At 43.9% G+C, this 23,532-nt stretch overlaps 2 protein-coding genes across 2 annotated transcripts; both read right to left on the bottom strand.

Annotated features, from left to right (window-relative positions):
* Nucleotides 1-99: 99 nt before the first annotated feature.
* Nucleotides 100-10,963, bottom strand: VPS26A (VPS26 retromer complex component A). Its single transcript, XM_005530511.2, has 9 exons — nucleotides 10,861-10,963; nucleotides 8,125-8,274; nucleotides 6,398-6,470; nucleotides 4,173-4,329; nucleotides 3,556-3,720; nucleotides 3,020-3,126; nucleotides 1,980-2,048; nucleotides 1,280-1,422; nucleotides 100-416 (listed from the first exon to the last, which is right to left on the bottom strand). Exons 1-9 carry the CDS (start codon nucleotides 10,861-10,863, stop codon nucleotides 303-305), a joined length of 981 nt encoding a protein of 326 aa, XP_005530568.1. The 5' UTR covers nucleotides 10,864-10,963; the 3' UTR covers nucleotides 100-302.
* Nucleotides 10,964-11,348: 385 nt separating this feature from the next.
* Nucleotides 11,349-13,893, bottom strand: SRGN (serglycin). Its single transcript, XM_005530512.3, has 3 exons — nucleotides 13,735-13,893; nucleotides 11,831-11,978; nucleotides 11,349-11,677 (listed from the first exon to the last, which is right to left on the bottom strand). Exons 1-3 carry the CDS (start codon nucleotides 13,823-13,825, stop codon nucleotides 11,464-11,466), a joined length of 453 nt encoding a protein of 150 aa, XP_005530569.2. The 5' UTR covers nucleotides 13,826-13,893; the 3' UTR covers nucleotides 11,349-11,463.
* Between the last annotated feature and the right edge of the window lie 9,639 nt (nucleotides 13,894-23,532).

The following is a 23,532-nucleotide window of genomic DNA, read 5'->3' as shown; positions in this document are numbered from 1 at the left end:
TGCATGGAAATAACTAGATTTAAGCTTTTGCATACCCAAGTGCATATAACATTATCAAATAAAAGTAAATGTGCAGTATAAAATAGTAGCTTAAGAAAGTTCCAGTGTTTGAGAAAGCACTTTATTTTAAATGTATATACATACTTGAATGTTTAACTGAAGAACGCTTTAGTAGTATGGTAAACGCAGCACTGCAAGATGAAGGACGACAGTTGTAATGGGAATTCTGGCCTTCTTTTCCCACAGGCTGCTGCCATCTTTAACCTGCTGAAGCACTGCAAAGTTTTTCACCTTAGACCAGTTCACATTTCGGGTTGCTCAGCAGATGCTTGTGACTCTGGAGATTCAAATCGCTGGTGGAAGTTTGTCCGTTGTTTCCTCAGCTTCTCAGGAGCTTTTCTCCATAAAATTATTTCCTGTTTGAGGAAGAAAACACTCTTGAAATCAACAGTTACCATTAAGGCAACAGCATCAAGTATCCTAAGTTCCTCATAAACTAGAACTTTGAGGGAAATATAAAAGATAATCAAACACAAGAGCCTACAGAAAAAAAATGCATTCCCATTACTTAGTGCAGCACATATAAAAGTAATAGAAAGACACCACTATGCAGTTTACAGATCTAGTTACTGCTTGAATACTTGCAATCTTGAGCAGTCACCCCTTCCTTAACTATCCTACCCCCAATTTTAATAGTCTACAAGAGTTCAAGGAATTTTTCTTCCTCCTTTTCTCAAAATCCAAAGCCTACCATAGCCACTGTATGCTCCAGCCACCTCTTGTTTTCCATGTTTAATTATACTGTCTTGTATACTTTGTAGTAGGAAGATTCTGATCTAGTCCACACAGCTTCTTCCAGTGTCCCTTTTGGCTACACCTTTCCTCAGCACCACCTCATCTTCTCTAACATTTTCAGCCAAATGCCTTAGTCCTTATTAAGACTGTGCAGTTTTAAAGCCAGGCTAATGCAGGAGGGGAGACTTCTCTGCAGGAATTTAAGGAAGGAAACAAATGCACCAGTAGCTCATTTTACCCACCCAGTGTTTTGTGGGTGTAAGTTCTATGGTACCTAGCATCCTATCCTTGCTGGAATGCCATCCAGCATCCCCCTCAGTTCCTTTTCTGCAAGGTAACATCACCTACAGAGCTGTCAACACACTTGCCAGCAGAAATGCTTATGCCACACATGAAGCACAGGTGGCTTCTAACCTGCTGAAGGTTCAAAGCAGCATGTAAAACAGCCCAGATAATTCTACAACAGGACTGCTATAGACCATACCTGCTGTTTGAAGTATCGTCTGTCTTCTTCATCCACAAGCACCAGATTCAAGAAGTACCTCACTGAAAATTTTTTGTTCACATCCCTCATTGTTGGAGTTGGGTCGTAGCCTGCTAAAAACAATCTTATAGGAATCGATTCACCTGCAAAAAACAAAAAGCTCACTTAGCTTCTTACAACTGGAATAATTAATAGTTTCAGAAGGCATGCAAAATAAAAGCAGTTTCCCAAGCACTGTCTGTGCCTGTTCCTTGGTTAAAAAAAACCCAGATGTGCAAGACAAAAAATGAGTGTACCCACCAAAAAATGAGAAATATGACACTGAGCACAGAAGCAAGTTTGCAATGAAAAGAGAGAACCCTTTCTCAGTGCAAGCATGGTAGCCAGGAAAGCCAAAAAGATCAGTGATTTTCAATTCTTTAGAGTTGGTCTACACCATGGAGTCAGGTTTGATGAAAGAATCAGTCACAGAATTTCCAATGGTAAATAAGGTTAGAAGTTACTAGGATCCCAAAGAAATGCCCTAAGTCCATAAAAATGTCTTCTCCAAATAGCAAATTCATCATCATTTCAGCAACCTAAGGAGAAGTGTGGCTTTTCCAGTTAAAAAAAATGTGTAAGTGCTCTCTTCTGCCCCAGATCTTTTAAATAGGATTTTAACACTAAATGCTCACCCTTTAAAACAATCACAGTTATTTACCTTTAACAGGTGCACCATCCATTATTTCGTACTTTGCAATGGTTTCGGTCTCTGTTGTTGTACTGGGTCCTGGTGAAACAAGTTTTCACTGTGAGAACAGTGCTTCAGTTTTAAACATTTACAAAGTTTTATAGCAACAACTTCCATTCTGCAGCACTTAAATTAACACAGCACTGCATTTTTGCCTTTGTCTTGCATCTAAGTCAGACATGGCTAAAGCAAGCAAAACCCTCTCCCAGGCAGAATATCTCTTTCTTGCTCTCCCCACACCATGCTGTAACAGAAGAGGCACCAGAGCTTCAAAGGAGCCCTGGAAATGCAAGCTTTAAATAAGGGGTAAGCAAGAAGGTCTGGAATCTTGAAACTGCTCCTCTTGGTGAGCAGTGCCAGCAACTGGTACTGCTAGGCCATGCTCAGACTAGAAACTGAAGGGTTATCAGCCATCTCAAGAGCCAGAAATAAAGCAGAGCTTTCTGCCCCTCCTCTACTAGAAGCTTTCTCACTCTCCATACAAGAAGCTCCCAAGAACCCTAGCTACTGGGGAAGGAAGTGCCTCTTCCAGCCTTGTTCCAGTGAGTATAAGCCTGATCTGCAAGAATCACGCTTTTTCTGCTTCAAAGCCGCTTGATATTTCCATCATACCACTTTTTTAGGATGACAGAAAATGACACATTTCTAGACCATGACTGATTCACGCTAATGTTTACCAAGCCCCCTTAACCAGTTAATTCCTACAGAGGCAAGGGAGATTTCAGGATGCATTTTACACCTCTTCCCTTGTTCATTATCTATTAAGGCTGATTAAGCTACTGTACATTTATGCCCAAGTTCCATTTACAAGGGTTCACATTTGTGAAGAGTCACAAGAGTCACAGCCCCAAAACAATTAAATGGACTGACAGTGTTGACTACAAAGTATTATTGCCAAAGCACAAAATGCAAATGGTAGTCAAACACCAGTGAGAAAGAAGCTGGTGGAGCACTGGTTTAGCCAGAGCTCCACACAAATTGCCATTTCATTTGGACTTTGTTTCTCTTACCAATTCCAGTAATCTCCTTTTTGATCAGCTGCAACTCCATGTGCTGAATTTTTATTCTCACTAAGAGGAAATAAATTTTTCCAACAATCACATCCTTTAAGTGATACCTTTAAAAGAACAAAATGAGGGGTTTTGTTAAAAAATAAACACAAGGTTTACACTTTCTTGAATACAAGTCACACAGGTATTTATCTTCTCTGCCTGGAAACTACTTGGAGCTTACTTCCCCACTGAACTAAGCACCTCAGCCAGACCAGCGCAACTACAACACTTCCATCATTCCACCAGTATCAGTAAAGGAAGTGCTATCAGTCATACTGAAAATGCAAAAATTAAGTCTTAAATATTTGCTAGTAAGCTTCCTGTTAGGATTGAAGACAGAACAGCCAACTGTATCTCAAAAAGGCCTTTGTGCAATTAGTACTTCGCATTTTAAGTGTCCAGAAGGTGAAGCTGGTCGCCACATACCCCACATTACACATTGTACCCTTTTATACCATATTATTTACTTGAATCTATTTTGCTCTGACACTTACTTTGACTTGTTGTATTCAAACTCTATATGGAGACAGTCTTCAATGCCTACTTCCATTTTGATGGAGTTGTTTACATCTGGGTACGTAGCGAGCTGGTGAACAATCAGATCATATTCTTTCACCAGGTCTGACAGCCGTCTCACGATTGTCACTTTTAGAAAATACCTAGGAAGAAAGCCACTGAATTAGCCAGAATTATCCAGACTGACTAAGTAAGAGCCCTCGTGTTCTGGAGTACAGATATTCTTTGAAAAATCAGTGTAAAATCTCATAACGCTAAGTAGAAAAGAGTAAGACACCAAAACACTCACATGTGGGAGTGTTTTCTTCAGTTGTGGGTATGGCTTGTTTGTTTTTTTTTTAAAGGAGAGACTGTCTTCACTTGATTGAACTGAAGGAATTTAATTTATACAAACAGCATTGAGCAATTCCAAATTAAGTAGAAAAGATCACACTGTCTTAAAATCTCCACAACTCCAATAAAGGCACACTAGCTACTGGCTTTTACATGTTCTATGTAATAACTAAAATGAGGAAGAGGGGGCAGCACAGTTGCTAAATTATGAATTTTCTGCAGGGGAGGAGTGGTTAAAAAAAAGGTTTAATGAGTTACAAACCTCAGTCTGACGTTGGCACCAATGTAGGATTCATATGGCTTTTCAACCTGCATGAATTCAAAGTCATAGTTCCTGCTTTGGGTCAGTTCTCCGGGTAAGGCCAGTTCTTTCACTAAGTTTACAAATTCATGGGTATTGCTTTTGTCATTGAAGAGTTCTAAAGTTAGAAAGTTAAAGGAAAATATGTTTCAGTGTTATTTTTAGCAAACAAAATTGTCTCTAATTTGGCAGGAGCAGGTGGGAGAGTATAACAGAAGCAATTAACTTAAAATACATGTATTTGACCAAATGTTTTATTCAGGTTTTCTAATTACCTTCAGTTCTACCAACCTACAGTTAGCATCCCTAAAGAACTATCTGGAATGAAGAGAACACATCGAGAGCTTCACTAGCTTTTTAATGACAGTTTAGCCAGCTTTAATAAGTACTTCTTGCTTTGCATGCTCTGTAATTAGCATTGCCTGGTTTTGGCTTCCAGCATTTATTGCTGCAGGGATAAAAAAGCAAAAGCAGTGTCAGGACTGCCTAATTTAGGACAGGCCAGTGATCCTAATCTGGTCTGCAGATTAACAACATCTAGCAAATAATTTATTATTACACCTAATCTACAATCAAATGGCTTATTATGACCCCTGGCCTAAGTCCGTCTCTAGGAAACAAAAACAGTTTCACAGCAACAGCATCTCCTGTCCCCAGAGCAGTGTCAGTTATTCATTCCTAGATATGTGTCGTGCAATTCTCACCAAAAATTACCCTAAAAATCAAAACCCAAACACTTCAGTATCTAAAAATAAGCTTCTCTACCATTCAAAACTGAACATCAGCATTGGTAGTTGGTGTTACATGGACTGAAGTTTTCCAGAAATGAATAAATGAACTAAACAAACCAACTCAACAATTTATCACTGCCAATGTGGTACAAACTAACCAGTAACTCCTAATTTCTAATATGACCACAATTGTCTAAAAATGTACTTAGTTTGCTGGGACAAGCATTTATCTAATGCATAGTTTATCTAATGCTGCATACCAAATAGTTTTTGTGCCAGTCAGTCAGAAAAGCTGTACTCTGAAGAGTTGGTTTAAAACACAGTTTTGATATGGAGTTAGTCTGCAAATAAAAGTAGTAGATCACACTACTGGAATGCTTTCTGCATTTCTATACTAAAACTTGGAAGGATGCAAAAAATCATGGACAAGTACAAAGAGCAGTAGTTCAAACCACTTCTGCATAATTATGTGGACTTCTCAATGTTGCATGACAAAGTCACAGAAATGCATGGATTTCAAGAAACACTACATCAAATTAAATTCATCTAGAGATTAAAATGTGTAAGTCAATAGTAGATGAAAAACAATCTGCAAAGCTATTGGAAGACAACAAACTAAATGAAGCTGGCAAAGCTGAGCGCCTTTTTTCCCCCCTGTCTATATGCCTCATTCCCATCATCCCATTCCCAGTGCTGCTTTATCCTCCAAGTTTAATTTTACAGCCTTACTGATCACAACCTCAAAGCATAAAGCAGCAAATACCTGTCTCAGTCGTATCTGCTACACAGCACTTCAGACACAGACTACTGGAGCCTACTGACTGATGAGAAATAGGGAATTTGTGAAATTACATTTAAAGTCAATTGTACGAGGCTGAAACTTGAGTAATTATTTCCAAGGGGGACAATAATGCAAAGAGCTCTCTGAGAGGGAAGGAATTTTAGCATCATTCTAAGGGCGCAGAGAGATTACCTGGACTGATAAGAAGTTAGATGTAATAAAGATTCCTCATACTTCAACTCTAAGCAGACTTCAGTAGTTATAAGAAATTTACATTTCTAATAGGTTTTATAAACCAACTACCGTAAAATTTTTCATAAAAATTTTAAAAGTATTTTGCTATAGGCTGCCTCTTAATATCTTTCTATGTCTCTTCTCTTTCAGAGAGGACCACAAGTTTAGTTCTCCTAAATCTCTAGTGGTTATTAATCAAACTTTTAGCTAGTCTGAAACACAGAATACTCACCAACCCACATGTACATGTTTTTCTCCCAACGACTTTCTGAGAAGCACAAATTAGCACATCACCTGCTTTAAAGTAAGGAAAATACAACCTTCCTCTGGCCCTTATCATCCACTGATCAGAACTGGTTCTTTCTGAACTGTTGATAGTCACAACTGCCAAGTTCCATAAACCACAAGCACCTAAAAGCCCCTTTATAGCTTAAACTCACCAATTTGTCCTACAAATTCAATTCTAATTCCTTGGTGCTCTAGTCTCTTCCCATGTTTAAGGGAGACGTTCACCTACCAAGGTAAAAGAAAACAAAACCAAATAGAAGTTAAATTTTTTCAACATTTTCACTCTAACATGATCTCAGTAAAAAGGAAAACATATCAGTACATGCCTATGAAAACCAAGATCTCTTCCCGAGAGCCCTACCTGAGCTTGAAGGCAGCCAAATCAAACAGCTGATCATGAAATTAAGCATTTCCAAGGCACCACTAAAACATTCAAGAAAAATCTAATCATCCACGAGACTGAATTTTACAACTAAAATTGAAACTTTTAAGTCTCAAAATTAAGTATCCAAGCCAGAGCTCAAGCAGAGCCAGTCGTGACACTTCAAAGCACCTCCTGACAGTCCCATTTGGAAGTTCAAAAATTAAATGCCATGAGACTGATTCCTTTCAAGCCAAGTGAGCTTCAGTCCCTTCTCTGGGAGACAGCTAAATACTGGTGTTGGCTAAATCAATGAAAAATAACAGAGAATGAAACCTACTATGAAGACTTTCATTTGTGACTCTGAGTCTCAAAAACAGACGAGTAACGATTCCACAAGGTTACTTTGTATTGAAACATGTCAATATTAAGCATATAGAATGTTTTCTTATCAGGCAGTGATTCCTGTACTTCAAAATCCACCATCTGAGTAGGAAGTAAACCACTGGAACAATCTTCGTGGTGAAAAAAAGGATGGGGTAGAGGGAAGCTGTCAAAAAAACTTCTGATCTCCCAGATCTCTTCATGCCACTGTGTCTGTGCTACCCAAACTCATCAGGCACCTCTCAGGCGTCGCTGATACAAACAAACAGCGCTCCATACAGTGAGAATAAGCTTCTCCCATAGTTCCCTGGGTCTGAGGCTCATCTTGTGGCCCTTCACATCCCTGGAAGGATCTTTCTAGAGACGCAGGATCTTTGTATGGAAAGGTATTGCCAGAGTAGGAAGATGCCCAGTGATGTAGGTCAGTCAAGATCAAAGTAGGCATTCAGAAGTCAGTCTCAGAACCCAACAATATCCAACTCAAGTCTTCTGAAGGAAAATTGAATCATAACAGAAATATTCAGAGTGGGAATGGCTCCAGTAAAACAGAGTGATGGCAAGGAGTTCCTAGGTGCAATAATGAATGTAGAGAATTCCCTCTGGCAATCTCAACTTCACTGTCTTTTTTTTCCAGTAAGAAAAACTCTTGTTGACACAGCAGTCAGCTGAACTTCTTATGTTGCTCCTCTGATGAAATCCAGAAACCACTTCAGGTCATGGAACGCAAGGCTTATCTTCAGGGCATGCAAGTTTTTGACTGTGACAGCCAAAAATTACTGTTACCTGTACTGGATTTTGGAGTTCAGAGGGAAGGGGAAGCAGGGGGATCCAGTCTGAAACACTTTTCTCACCAGAAGCAATGGTAGGATTGCACATCATTGCACAAAAAGTTTATTCATAAATATGGGACAGCTGGAAATAAATAAACAGTTACTATTCAAAAATGTTGAGTTTTATCAGCTGCCTGAATGACTGTGGTTAAAAAAACCATACATAGCAAAACAGTATCCTCTTTGAATAACAACACAAGCTGAAAATGCAGCTCTTGTAGCAGTTTTTCATTTACCTTCCAATATGCATTTGCATGCCAGAATCAGAACAGTAATTAATAGTCACTTTTAAATAAAAACTTACCTTTCCTGAAACAGATTCTCCATCGTAGAAGAGAAAATGCTTTTCTACTTTACCATCTTCTGTTTTGATTTCTGCAGGTTTTCTTGTTTCAGCATCATTAAGTGCAACATCAATCTCACAAACAGGAACGAAAAGGTTTCCAAGAAAACTCTGGAATTACAAGAACAGGACAAATTACTACACAGTGGACACTCCATTTTAACTGTGTAGCTGGGAGGAAAAAAAAAAATGGGAAGAAACATTTGTGCTTCCACGAAGTAACAAAGCCTTTATGTATCAGAGACCAAAGAAACAGTGATGAGAAAGGACAGCTGTTCATCTTGCAAATAACTGAAGTCAGGTCAGTAACACACAGTGACAGCTCTTAAAAAATACCATATTTATAAAAAGCACACAGCATAATTACCATTACTACTTCTAAATAAACCCAAACACTAGAGAAAAGTAGAATGGAAACAATAACAGGGGACAAAATGTAAAGCCCAAAGCATCCCCCCCGCTGGGGAAGGAGTATAGGGATTTTATTTGCTGCCTCTGCCTACAGACCACAGTTGTCTTAGCAACTTTGAGAGGCAGCAGTTCTTCACACAGCCCACCTCAGCTGCACAAGGCTGCCATCAGAGAGGGGGGTGTCACAAGTTTACCTGTAACACTGCTTCAGGCATGTTTGTCCTCACCTTTCCTCAGCATTCCCTATGCTCGAACTTTTGACCGGCACCAAACACAAGAACACGAGAGATCATCCTTTGATCTTACACAAACACTTCTTACAAGAAGCTGCAAAACAAGTTAGTGGCTCTATGGGAAACTCAGTGAGATTAGTGCAAAAGCCAACATTTTCCTCCAAAGATTTAGGCACTAATCTGCTTTGATGTACTAAAGCAGATGACACTTCACTAATTCAGTGTGATTTTTGTGGTTTTTTGAGAAATTACACTATGTTCTCCATGAGAACATCTGCTTCAACCAGATGAATTTGGTATATACAAAACAGTCTGTCCTGGTTTTGGCTGGAGTTGACTTCTTCAAGATATAAGTTCTTTTAATTTCTTCTCAGTAGCTGATACAGTGCTGGATTTTGGATTCAGTCTGAGAATAACATTGATAACACACTGATGTTTTAGTTGTTGTGAAGTCAAGGACTTTTTTGTGCTTTATACTCTGCCAGTGAGGAGGTACACCAAAGAGCTGGGAGGGAGCACGGCCAGGACAGGTGACCCAAACCAGCCAAAGGGATATTCCAAACCTTCACCAATCGGCCCCACTGCAATCCATAAAGATGTATTTAACTCTGAAAACCTGTTATATCTACTACACATTCTGAGGGGAAAGCAGCAGCAGATGACCCAGCAAGACCATCAGACAGAAGACCAAAATGTCTCCCAAGTCTCTGCCAAGCGCAGATTTGTATGAACCACCGAAAAAATATTTTTGTTTTTTTAAACAGGGCACACTAGAAACATTACTGATTCTTGGCTTCTGGGGAAGGGCAAGAGAAAAAGAATAGTTTCAACAAGAATTCTAAATTGTAGACTGTTTTAAACACAAGATACTTTTGAGCATGGTCACATTTTTTCCTTGAAACTATACTTGTTTTCCAGATTAGTCTTATACTCCCCTCTAATGAAACAAGGAAGCACATTACGTTTAAGCAAACTATACAGGATGCTCTCACAGTACCTTCTGAATTACAAGCTGACTATTTAAATGGCCAACCAGACCAAACATTGGTAACACACCACTTCTCAGGAGACTGCACATAAATATTTCAACTGCACTCCTTCGAGATTAGCCACGATCTCCTCCAGAGAGAACAAGAACATGAAATAAAGAAGTCAACAGCTGGTATCTCCTCCAGCTGCTATCGAAGATACTGCTGTGGGAAAACTATGCAAAACAAGAAGTATTTTAGATAGCCATCATAGGGCTTTATTACGTTACAGTTGAAGGGAATGCACAGAGAACTGGGGTTTCCAGAAACTGGCCAAATGCCAGGCTACGCTCTTGTTTTTGTGCAAAAGACAGACTCTGGAGATTCTGCTACATCAGGACCAAAATCAAGCTGCGTTCAGCCCTGAAGTGTAATAGCTGCACTAAAGGACTTGTGGGAATGCCAGCGGCTGATAGAGGGCACAGAAATCCCAGCTCCTCACGGAGCCCTGAGCGGCTTCTGCCCGCGCAACACAGAGACACAAGCTAAGGAACCCCGAACACCCCAGAACCACAAAGCCATCGATCCAGACCACTCTTTACAATGTTTTGTATGTTTTTTTAACCTCTTCATCAGAGCACACCGAGCACTTCGCCCAGCCCGGCCGCGGTTTCCTGGAGGGTGTGCTCCTTGAGGATCGCAGCCCGCAGCTGCCAGCGCTGCCTCACGGCACTGCCGGAAGATCCACCGACAGCCCCAGGTCCGTCCGTGCGCTCTCCCCGACGGCAACACACGGAACCCGAGTTTCACGACCAAACCCCGCCCTACCGAGGTCACGCGGGCACTTTTAACCCGCAAATAAAATTAACAACCCCCTAAACCCTCGGCTTTTGGAAGGAAGGAGTGGAAGAGGAGGCACCGCCCTGCCCAGGCCGCCGCCGCCGCCGCCGCCTCAGGCGATGGCGGATCGGCGCTGCCTCCCCCCGCCCCCCCCGCGCCGCACTCGCTATGGTACGCGCCCCTCCGCGCCCCCCTGCCCACCCCTCATAACCACCACCACCGCGCCCCACCCCCCCCGCACTCACCATGGTACGCGCCCCCTCCGCGGCCCGACACCGGCCCCGCGCGCACCAGCACCAGCCGTCCCCGGCCGCGCGCCCCTGGTCATGTGACCTTACGGCCCCCCAGGCCACGCCCACCCCCGCGCCGGGACCACGCCCCGCTGCACGTGACCTCCAGCTCCTTGCCCGCCCTGGGAGGGCGCCGCCTGGCGGCCGGGAGGCGGCAGCGCTGCGGGGGCTCCCCTCAGGACATAACCGCGGGAATAAACGTTTCCTTTCGGCAGGATTTCGGGCTCTTTTTCGGGATACGCGACTGGCTGACTGCTGGAAAAGTGCAGGCGGCTCCCAGCGCACAAAGGGTTGGAATTTATCCCCTCAGGGCACGACGACTTTCCCACAGAGCTGGCTGCGCACCCGTCACTATTGTTCCCCTCATTGGGATGGCTGCTGCACGCACACACGTAAAAAGGCAGTTCAGACTGAACAACAGCGCTTTGAGAAAGCGAAAGGGGTAAAGATCTTAAGGCAAAGTTTTTATTGATGCTGGTTTAAAACCGCTTCATGGCTGTCGGGTCAGGCTCTGGGGAAGAGGCGAGGGAGCGGCACCTGAGGACGACGTCTCCAACCCTACAGGAGCAAATCCTCCTCCGACAGCTCTTCCTTCAGCTCGGTGCCTCGCAGGCTCTCCAGGAAGACAGGCAGCTTCGCCTCAGAGAAGCTGTCATTGTCACCAAGCCCCGACCCTGAGGCTGGCTCTGCTTCCATCACGGTGTTGGACCCAGAGCCGGCGTCCTCATCCGAGAGAGGGAATACGTCGCTCAGCTCCTGGTATCTCTTCATCCTGAAATGCAGAGTGGCAATTTTTTCTCTTAGGTGAACACATCAAAGCCTCACGTTACCGTGGGCGAGCCACGCTGTGACAGGACTGTCAAGGCAGGAATAATACGTTTTGGGGTGCTAGCATTAATGACAACCACGTGGCAAATGAACTTACAAGGACGGGTCTGCCATGGGAGGAAGGATCCTGTTGGCCCCACCGGTGGGCATGTAAAACCAGGGCCCCTTCTCTTCGATGCAGTTAGCGGACCAGGCGACAGGCCGGCACCTCACCCTCTTGTACCTCGCCCTCTGCATCGGAGCACCTGATGGAATCAGCCACACACCGTCCACGAGGACCAGAACGTTATTCACCAGATCCTATGAACTTTATGAGCACCTAATAAGGCTTAAAGGAGGGGATGAAAGTAATTTGTGTGGCCCTGATTGCTCAACCTCCATGAAAGTAACCCTGAAGCCTTTTTTTTTAAAACGGCTACTGACATTCTAAGAGATATTTTTGTCATTGGAGTCATCAGGCACATCTCGCACACAGCACCAGGAAATCCATGAAAAATCCCCAGGGGATCCCCTCACACCCAGCTCCAGGAAGTCCATGGGAAACCACTGCCGTCACAGCAAGGCTCATGCCCAGCTCACAGTATGGCACGACCATGGGGGACCTGGGGCTTCAGCCTCCTGCAGCTCTCCTTGAAGGTGGAGGTATGTGAAAATAATGTGGAAACCTCTGGGGACAAGGCACCCTCAGAGAGCTGGCTCCTGTGCTCTCCTTCCTCTGCTGGCTCCAGCTCTGCCCCCTTCAAATTCAATGAGCTCTGGTGGGGAGGTGAGAAACTCAAGGTGTGCCACGGGAGTAGGTTTGGGGTTTATGGAGGCTCTGGGAGCACTCGCCTGAGGACAGACAGTTCAGGTAGGTGTCTCCTAGACACAACAAAACCCAGGTTTTCCGTTCTGGGGCTCCCTAGGTGCCTGACTGGGGCTGTCACTGAAAATGTGGGTCTTCGAAAAATACCAAAACGACAAAATAAGGATCACATAATAAAGATAAGAGCAGTGACATTTCATCCTTCCTCTTGGTCTCATGTAATTACTTTGTTCAGAAACCTCCTGGTGCATTCTCAACCTGTTGGCATTTTATCTATTTTTTTTTCTCAGTTTCTTGGGAATATCTTTCTGTAATTACACTTCTCTATTGCCCTATATATTTCCATAATGTACTGGATGACTTTCAGCTACCTCCTACACTCTTCTGTAAAAGAAAAAAGATCTCACGGGTGTAATTTCCTGCTGCTTCTACAGTATACTCCTTTTTCATGCTTATTTTCTTCTCCTCACCTATTATTAAGAAGGTTTTTAATAATAACAGTGGCAACAAAATAAACAGCTGCAGCTGAAAAATTTGAAAATAAGCAACATGGAACAGGCAGGCCATAATCCCTCAAAGATCAGCCTCAGAGTGGTAAGGCATAATGAGAACCTATCACTATCACAGCTTTGGTTTGTGGACAAATTATGCTCTCTACATGCTTGAAGAGCAGTTTTTCTCTCACAAGAAACAAGTCCACCAGGCACGGCATCATGAATCAATATTTCCCTTTTGTCATTTTACTGGTGTATGTTGCAATATTTTACGGAATAAACCGTTTAGTTTCCTCATACTTACAACTAGCTTCTTTTCCTGCTCCCCCCAGAAAGCAGACCCTAGGAGTTATGACATGAGAACTGTTACATACTATGTCTGTAACTAACAGCAGTAACCAGACCATTGTGAAAGGGACATTTAGAAAAATACATATTGAGATACCTAGACTGAAAGCATACACACATGCAGCAACATATTTTATGAAGTCTTTTCTCAGAAATTGAAATGCTCCACTTGCAAAAAGCACATTTTCTTGCCATTCCCCCTCCAGAGAAGGAAATGTTAGCAAAGCAGACTTTCTGGGTACATCTCATTACCCCCAAAAGAAGGCCAGTTTGTAAAATTCAGAGGCTGCTTACTTGGCCTCCACTGCATAGCCCAGAAAGAGGATTACCAAGAAAACAACCGCCCCGTTTTACCTTGTGCCGTGTATCCCACAAAGAGGATTAAACAAATAGCCAGGAAAATCCTCCCGTTACATCTGATAAGGAGCTGCATTTTGGCTGGCATCCCTCTGCTCTCAACCAGCCTTCACCACAGCTTCACACTTCAGAAATAAGACGGAGCGAGGAGATCAACTTTTAGAAAAAGTTTCCAAAACCTCAAACCCAACCCATAACCTGCGTCACCACTTCCTGATTGACGGGAGTGAGACATGAACAGAAAAGCCCAGCACTGTGGCCTTCCTGCCTTCATCAATCCAAATTAAAAGTTGCTCTGCCTTCATCTCCTGTTTTGCCCGAGGAGGAAAGCAAACCCAGGACCCACCAGCTGGACCGAAGGTGGTGCTGCCGGCAGCTTGTGGTCAAGGCATGCATCCCAGCCAGTTCTGCCCAATGTTGAGAGGCCTCCAGAGTGAAAAAGCAGTGCTTAACGTTCCTTGATTTTTGGTCAGCTGCAAATTTGCATTGGCACTGGCACTGCTTTCCCCTGCCTCGAGCCCACACCAGTCCACCAGATGGGTTAGAAGCCAGCTACTCACAGTCAGTACATGTTTCACCGACTGGGGAATCATCTTTTTCCACAGAAGTAAATTGTCTGTGGAATCTCATGCCAGGCTTGGGGTTTTTTTTGAAAGCAGAATCACAGATGTTTACAGTAGAAGTAAAAAAATAAAAAGTATTAAGTTAGACAATATATTCTGGTAGAAATATATCAACTCCTTTCTAGAAGGGCATAGCCAATTTGTTTGGCCAGATCATCATTGTGTGGTGCAAATGCCCCAGGGAATGTGGCAAAGGGTTTGGATCACATGTGGCTCCACAAGGAGCGCATCTGAAAAGCCATGAAAGCTCTTATATTACAGATAAATAGAAGCTGCCTTTCAGCTGGCTCATACCTTTTTGCTTGCCTTTTGGCTGTGATTAAACCAGGCTTGATTTCACTTAAGAAGAAATGACAAACAACGAGGTTATCAAAGCTGTGGAGGTTTTCCCCAGTCGTACAGAGCGCTGCTGGATTAACTGGGGCACTGACGTGTGGGCCTGACGTGCTGCAGCATCTTGTCGGTCCTGGGGCTGATAGTGCAAGTTGTCTGTGGTAGCTCTATTTTTATGTGGTGGAAAGTCCACAGAGGCCCCCAGCGGGGATCTAGGCTGAGCAGTGACTTTCCCCAGGGCATGGTGTTCCACCCAAACCCCATGAAGCAGCAGAAAAGACTCCAGCAGCTCCCTCACCTCTCCAGGCTGGGATTTATCACCCAGCTGAGGGACTGAGTTGCATGTCCAGCTTTATGAGCCTCTGCACAGGGTTTTTTTTTCTTTGGCATGGGAAGAAGAGGAGACTCAAACCAAGCAGGTGCAGAAGGACTCGTGTGCAGTGGTTATTCTTACCACCCTCATTTCTACTTTGTATTTTTAGCATCAGCTCTTTTTTCTTTTCTTTTTGTTTAAGGCAATGCTCAGCATCAATAGGAAGCTGGGCAAACACGTGAGGGAGATGATCAACCTCCACTTGCTGGAGGCTGTGGAAACTGTCCCTGCAAGAGCACCTCTCACTTTCCATTCATCACGGGTACACACTGACCCATTCCACACCCCTCCACTGTGCACAAACATCCCCAGTGTGAGAAAGCAAAACTCCACTGGCTATTTTTGCCCTTCCCACCAGCCCAGGGCATTTTCCACCATGGCACTGGAAGTCCAGTGGGACCAGTGGGCACAGTCATGGGCAACTGGGGATTTTGCAGCAGCTGGGGGAGCAAATTCCCTGTATCTGGAGGGGGATCTCTCAGAGCCAAGTTATCTGTCTTGTACCATCAGCTGGTGGGGGAACTTGTAGTGCCGGCAGTTTTGCCACACAGTTCTGTTATTTTCCTCTGTGTCTGCAGCACACCTCAGGAAATGAGATTGCTTTACAATTGGTAGCTGTGGGAAATCCAAAGCAAATGTTTCACCCCTATCTCACGTACATCTATGTAACAGGGCCCTGAAGCCTGCAAGGAGGGTCAGCCTGTGCCTATCTCCTGCCCTGCTGCGCTCTGCCAGTGCCCACACCCCTCTGTGCTTGGCAAGTAAAGAGTTTTACACCTTCCTACAAACATGGAAGTGATTGGAGACCTAGATCTGAAACAGTCTGGGATGTGCAGGTGTTAAAAGTAAAGTGTGCCCTTTGTGGAGTGTTGTGGGGTGCCCAAGGAACACCATCTGTAAACCACTCAAGACATACAAAGAAAATAATAAGCTCTGATTTTTAAAAATCTCACCTTGGGCTAGAGCCACAAACTGCTGAAAGTTAACAAACTTTCTTTTTTTAAATAGAGAACAGCACATGAGCTAAACTATATTGGAACACTAACCTTGAAATGTGCCATGGCATGATTATCAGAGTTTAAGAGAAACAGGATTTTAAGTGAAATATTTTAAATCCACAGAGGAGAGCACAGTCACCATACCAAGGTCAGCTACCTCAAACTTGCCTTCCATCAATTGTGAGGAGGATTCATAGGATAATGTTCTTCCTGCATAGATCCTTTGTATGTAAACTGAAAGATTAAATATCCAAGCAGAGCAGGCCTACAAAAAGAAGCAAATAGATGAGGAGCAGGTATTTGAGAGTACAGTTTGCTCCTGGAGCCTTGCTCACAGCTCCTGCACTGAAGTGCTGCCATTATTTTCAAATCACATGCAAAGCAGATTTCTTAAGGTGTAAAGCTCTTGCTTTTCATTTGTGCAAGGCATTAATTTGGGGAGTGGGGAGCAGGTGGAGGGAGAAGGCTGCCTTGACACTGTGCACTCAGACCCCTGAGCAGGCACCCAGCACTTTCCACTATGTGCCTGAAAAATCTGGGAGTAGTCTTAAACTACAATAAACACTTCAAAATCTCAAGTGTTGAGCTGCTCCTTAGTAGTAGCTTTCAGGGCTGTCATGTCTCCCAACTGGCCTCAGGAGTAATCAGTAGTTTAGTAACATCACTAAATGTGGAGCACGCTGCAGGAGTGCCTGGCACGAGGACATCCACTCTGCTGACAAGGGCAGAATATTGGGCAAAAGTAAATCCCAGCAGTAACCCAGAGGGGCATCACAGGGGTGTTCCAGCAAATTCTTTGGACAGCAACCCCTTCTCTGCTCTAGCCCAGGTAAGTGCTGATGGAACAGGTTGATCCAGAGGATGGTCTGGCACAGCAGTGTCAGGTCATTCCCTCTGCTGCTTTTCCTCAGAAGGCAGCACAGGTTTACTTTGCAGCCTGTTTTCCTGACAGGCAGCCAGATGGACAGATGGACTCCCATGGGTGCAGGGGCACCCACAGTCCTGGTGCTTGTCAGCAGGGCTTGCAGGCAAGGCATTATCTGTCCAGGCAGGTCCTGATAAAGAAGTTTCTTATTGACAACTGCTCAGAAATCAGATAAACCCTAACTGCTGTGGGGTCCTTCTGCTCTCAGGGTCAGGTTTCCCCTTGCCTGAGCTGATGGGAGCTTGGCCCTGGCTTCCATGGGAATCCAAGCTGACCCCTGCACCCCTCAAACACTCATCTCCATGGAACAGCAAAGCCAGCAGACAGCTGGAGGAGCTGGGGGGTCCTGAAGCACTGGGCCCTGCCTGTGATGCTCATCTCTTTATTTGCTCTGCTGAGAAAGTAGAAATACATATTTTGTACAGGTCACTGCTCTGGGAAGCAGCTGGTACAGAAATGCGTACATCTGCTACAAGCAGAGCTGGAAACCAGAGTGAAGAGAGAATGATGGCAACAGGATGAAATAGGGTCAGACAGAGCACAGGGGAGAGTGTCTGAATGGCTGCTGGGTTCATCACAAGGAGCATTTGTTCTGCCCATCTTGCCTTTGGGCAGGCAGAATAGTTTTCTCCCCCTGATACTCACTGCTGAAGTGGGATGAGATTCATGACACCTGGACATCCAGTGGGCCCTGAGCACATTGGTCCATCTCAGGGAGTACCCATGAGTTGCCCTGGTAAATGCCCAAAATCACCCTTGATGCCCTACAGAAGTGAGCTCCCCTCCAGGCAGGCAGTCCAGCTAAATTTAAGGATGCCTTTTGCCACCAGCTCATGTTCAACCAACCAATCTTTGGGGACTGAAAACAAAAATCTCCATTGCTTCAAAATAGCAGAGAGCTGGCAACCCAGAGGGAGAGGTTTGGGTCCAGCTGGGGGAATTTCTAAATCCAGCCTTGAGTAAAAATTAATTCTTAACCTGGGTCACATCTGAGCTCAGCACCTGACCCGTGTTCACCCCTGCCCCCAGAGCACCACAGCCCAGGAAGCACATGGCATCCCTTGGCCTCTTGTGCCACTGCCTCTCTCCTCCGAGGGCAGTATCAGGGCCTGGTCCACGCAGATAAGATTCACATCTTGTAAGAAAGCACTGACATTCATCACGTAGAAATGAGGCACTCACTGCCATCTAGATCTCACAGAAGAACAACTCCTTTCTTCCCATGGTGAAGGTTAACAAGTGCAGGGGGAGATCTTTGCTGGAGATCTTTTCTTTGTGGAAAGTCATAGCTGCATCAAGATCGAGCACAACTGCTGACAGGCAAGAAACTGCCAACGACCTTCCCCAAGGAGAAAGGAGATCAGCCATCTCCCCTCTCTCCCAGAAGCTTTAACAAGCAACAGGCCTGTCCTTCAGGTGGAAAAAGCAGCTTTCCCTGAGTGCTGATGCTTTCTGCTTCCACCTGCTGAAGCACAGTGCAGCAGGAGGTTTTTGGCTGGCAATTTCAAGACTACAGTTTAAAAGCAACAGTTTAAAAGCAATAGTTTAAAAGCAATAGTTTGTTAAGACATGACACAGAAGCCAAGCTCTGGTTACTGATTAGGGAGGCAATTTCAGCGGCTGACTGTCCTTTACAACTCCATCCAGAGCAGCACCAGCCCTGCAGTGCAAGCAAGACCTGCACAGTGGAGCCAGGGGTCATGCAGGATTTGTTGGGAAAAGGCCCCTAAACCCAGAAGGAATTAACAAGGGAGAGAAAGATGGTGGGACAAAGATGTTTTCAAGGCAAAGCCTGGTGCCCTGTTCCTCCACTGCTTCTCAGGGAATGTTTTCACTGTGAACCAATTGGCATTACTGCATGTGGTATTTGCTCAAGCTCAGCTACCCAGGAACTAGATCCAGCTACTTTTCAATCAGATGGTTTCTCCAGCACAGGACAACCTCACATGAGTGAGCTACTCAGCAGCTTTTAGATGCTTTTTGTCAGCCCGGGGCTCTTGCCCATAGATCCACCCCAAGCACTGTCTGCACAAGTGCATACTTATTTCTATGTACAAGCACCATGGGTGACACAGACAAACTTCACACCAGTGTAAGGAGAAAGGACATCAATAGATTTGGGAAGATGAAGAGGAACAGGAAGCAGTGCTTCTCCTTTGGAGGTCTCTCCATGAGCCAGACCCGTTTCTCCCATCCTGTGTGTAAAGTGGAGCAGAGCTGATGTTTGGGCTCCAGTTAACCAGCCTGGAGTCGTAGTTTTGTGATCTTCACTGAATTGTTGGGGAAAGATGTGAAATTATGTTTACATTAAAAGAGAACAGGATTTTTTTTTTCCTATCAACCAAAGGAGCTGGGCATTTCTTAGCTAGTTTTAAGCACATTTGATTTAGGAGAAACATCCTTTTGTTTCAAAATGTGACAGAAGAGAAAAAGGGGAAAAGCAGGAAAGTCAGACCTGCCACAGGAGGCTCTCCCCAGGAGGACTGGCACTCCCCAGGCCTCCAAGCTGTTCTTCAATCCTTCTCCAATCTCAAAAGGGTCTGCTCCATGCTCTCTGGGTGGATGCTGCTGCAGCACGAAGCAACAGTCTCCAAACTGCTGTTCCTCAGGTTCAGAAACTGCAGTGCTGACAAAGCTGCTCTTCCCCCTTTCAAGATGAGCACATCCCTTTTGAAAACATAATTTGCATTAACTAGGAAAAAATGATTTTTTGTCTTTTCTTACTTCAAGGACTCAGGGGTCAGTCAGTGGGGAAAGCTGAAGCCCAGAGAAAGATTCACCTCATCCAACATTTCCAACAAAGGGTGCAGCAGGGAGGACAGGACAGGCTGGCCAGGGAGGTAAGAGTCTCAAGACCCTTGCACTTGCACTACCTTGTGCCTTTGTGGAGAGAAGCAAAATATGTCTTTCCATGAGCCCTATGTAACTTGGCTGCTCAGTACCATAAGAAAACATTAAGGCAGAGCACATGTAGACATTAAAAATTATTTGACACCTGTTTGCCAAAAGTTCCAGATGTGGACAGGCAAGATGGATAGCAGTATCTGATACTTCCCAGGAGTCATGCACAAGCCACTGGCAAATATTTGATTTCAAAATAAACTTTGCTAGCGGGGGATTATGTTGGGGTTTTTGTCCCCTCCTTGTTTGCAGACCACATGCTGGCAATCAGATGCAGTATCTCAATTTCTGTCTCCTTGTCTGCACTAGAAATTACTTCTAGGGTATCACTGCCTCAATTGTTTAAAAAGTCCTGGCATTCTGGTGGAAGGAGGCACTGGGCCCACCTGACTGCATTCTCTCATGGGCTGCTGTGAAACTTCTCTGGTGTTAGCTGAACCCACTCAGCAATCCAGAGATGGCCTCAGAGAGGTTTGAGACCCTGCCTGGGAGCTTCTTGCTCTTACTCTGCTCCAGGATACTTAAACATGCAGAAAATCATCTTGTTCATTCATTTTTTTGTTTACCTCATGCATTTCACCCACAAATTTCATAGTAACTCTGACACAAGCAGTTTGTACTCCTCTTACAGTATTCAGTGACTAACACCAGCTCACTCATTGCATGCCTGTCCTAGTCTTTCACTGATCACTCATCCAATTCCTCTTTGTTTATGCAGAAAATTGCATTAAAAAACTCAGACGGAGAAATCCTTGTATCCTGGTCCAATAAATCTCTTTAACCGCAACAATGAGCATGTAAAAAAATTTTGCTGTATTTTGTGCACACCAGATGCCAAAAATTCAAGCACTAGATATTTAAAATATTGCCATAAACATCCATATAATTAAAACCTTTGGTGTTAAGGTACCACTTTATCAGCCACCTCTCTCTAAACAAACAGTCAGTATCACAGACATTTTCTGTTCTGAATGGAAGCAACACATTTTCCAAAGGTGCTGTGTTTCATATCCCAACAGTCTGCCTGGCTCTTCAGCTGCAAAAGCACAACCAAACAATGGTTTTGGAAAAAAGGCAGCCAGGCAAGTCATCCTCATCAGGAAACCGCTGGTTTTTCATCTACCCTTGACAAGGAAGAGTTAGAAACCACCAAAATGAAAAATGAAAAAGCACTAGGAGGCACTTTGGACTGAGTTCCTGGGAAATACGTAAAAGCACTTTTCAAACCAAAAATTAATCATTCGTAGCAAGCTCTAAAATAGCCACAGATGTTGCAATACAAGAGGAAAGAAAGTTGACAAATGCTTCTCACCAGAGTTTTATGCACTTGGTGGCTTTATCGTAACTGTCTTTAGTTCTGTAATTTCAAGACTACAGAAGGGTTTGCCTCATGAGCTGCCAGACTAGCTGTGTCCTCCTTTGCAGGACTACATCTGGGCATCTTATAATGAAAAGTTCCACAGAAATCATCCAGGTAACACCAAACTATCTCAGTGTTTTTATAGAAACACGCAAGTAATGGTCATCTTTGCTCTCTGAGTGCTGAGTGAAAAGGAGAGCCCAAACAAAAGTGAGATGGGTAAAGCCACGTGTTCGTCATTGTCTGGTGCCAAGGCTAATCTGGCTCCCACAGCATTTCTGGACGTGGAAGAGCAGCAGTAATCACACCCAGTGTGAGCACTGCACCATTACACTGTGCACACAGAGAAGGACACCATCCACACCAACCTGTGCTGGGGCAGGACCAAAACTCCCCACCTGGGAGCTTTCAGGAGCACGAATGAAGCGAACCAGCCCGGGAAGCTTTTGCCACACAGAAGGCAGCAACCCTTGCAACACAGGGGAGCTGCTTTCCTGCTGCTAAGGGGAAGTGAGGGCTGGCTTCTGACCACTGCCCCGGTGCTTCAGATGTCTTAAGAGCAACAGAGGTCACAGCAGTCACCCCCTGCCACTCTCCTCCAGGCCCCTCGAGAGAAAAAAACCACAAAGAACTTGCTCTGACAGCCTTGTAGGGAGACAGAACAAGGCACTGGTTTCTTTCTCTCACAAAATACTGAAGCACAGCACAACCATCCCCATCACTCCATTTATAACACTCTAGCCAGCATAAGAATTAAGAGTGCTTCAATTACAGCAAAACTGGTTTTAATCAAATCACTTCTCACGAGTGTTGCATGCTATTTGAAGTACACTGAGGTTATGGCTCTGATGTCACACTTGACAGGAATTCTGCACAAACTTGGATTTCTTGTAAATCTTGCTGCTTTATGCTGGCTAAGGAGAAAGAACTAGAACAATAAAAAGGAGGTTTCACTTGTAAGACTTTTTTGCTGTACAGAAAGGAATAGAAATGCAGGTTAAACAGAGTTCACAGAAACCTAATCTTCAATTAATCTTTGAAACAAATGCCTGACCTCACACATACTTTACAGTTAAAACTCAACATTCCTGAAGGGAGTTTTGCTGCCTAATCCAACAAGCTCCCCACCTCCTTTTTTTTTTTTTTTTAACTAAATACACAATCTTACATAAGTTCATTCTCTCAAATCATTTAACAAACAGGAATTATTCAAAGGGTTTGCTTAAAAAGACATGTCTTAAAAGAAGCACAGCACAGTACTTTGTGCTAAGCATCTGGCATGATGTAGTCTCCAGTAATAAAATATAATTAACTGGCAGAAGCCCTGAACATTTAGTCTAGGAGATGAAATGGCATAATTGGTTTCTGTAACTTCAAATGCATTTATATGAAATATATTTTTTAAAAAAAAGCTGGAAAGCCAAAATGTTCTGGGTATTTTCAGAGGAGAGAGCTCTCCAAGCCACAGTGCCAATCACACTGATTGTGCTGAAAAAGCTCTGATCCCTCTTGTATCAGCCCTTCTTAACTATGGACCTTCTCCTACCTGTCTGCTCTCTCTGTGGTTTCCCTGGACTCAGGGTGTTTCTCTGCACACCTGATGATGGTTAAATGGATGTATCCAATGATTAAAAGGGATCTATCTGACGGTTAAAAAGGATACATCACCCTGCACTTTGTTCATCTTTGCAGTTACTTGCAGGTAACTTTTCACACTTAGTTCATTGGAACTAAGACTAGTATTAGACTACTATTAGACTATTCCACAAAGACTGGAACTAGACCAGTATTTGAAGGGGGCAAAAAAACCCCAGGTTTTTTTTTATGCTAGGATAGCCCACAAACTATACTCCTCCAAATTAAAAGAAAACTAATGATGAGGCAGACAATCCATGCTTTACAAAATTTGCTCAAAGGCAAACATACGGAAGGAAAAAAAACCTAACTACTACTCCAAACATGTTTTGCTGCCTTCTATTTGAATATGAAACTAAAAGTTAGTAGGAAAAAACTTAAGCTTTTATTTTGTGGTAAAAGTGCACACTAGCTTTAACTGAAATCAGACAAAAACAATGTGCAATACAGCCTGCTGAGAAATGTTTCACTGAGAAACTAGGGCTGTCTTACTTTCAGGCCACAGGAAAATCTGAATTAAAGATCTGCCTGCAGAAATGAAACTCCTAGAGGCTGACTAGACATTTATTTAGTAAAATAGAAAGAACACACACAGGCACATGCACTCACTCTCTCCCTGATTCTACAGACACACAAGTAGCTGGTCT

This window comes from Pseudopodoces humilis, chromosome 9 (assembly GCF_049639895.1).
Source record: "Pseudopodoces humilis isolate 2021_Gansu_Grassland_sample_001 chromosome 9, ASM4963989v1, whole genome shotgun sequence".
Classification (NCBI taxonomy): domain Eukaryota; kingdom Metazoa; phylum Chordata; class Aves; order Passeriformes; family Paridae; genus Pseudopodoces; species Pseudopodoces humilis.
The sequence above is the reverse complement of the archived record's forward strand: the minus strand, read 5'-3'. Positions and strand labels throughout refer to the sequence as shown.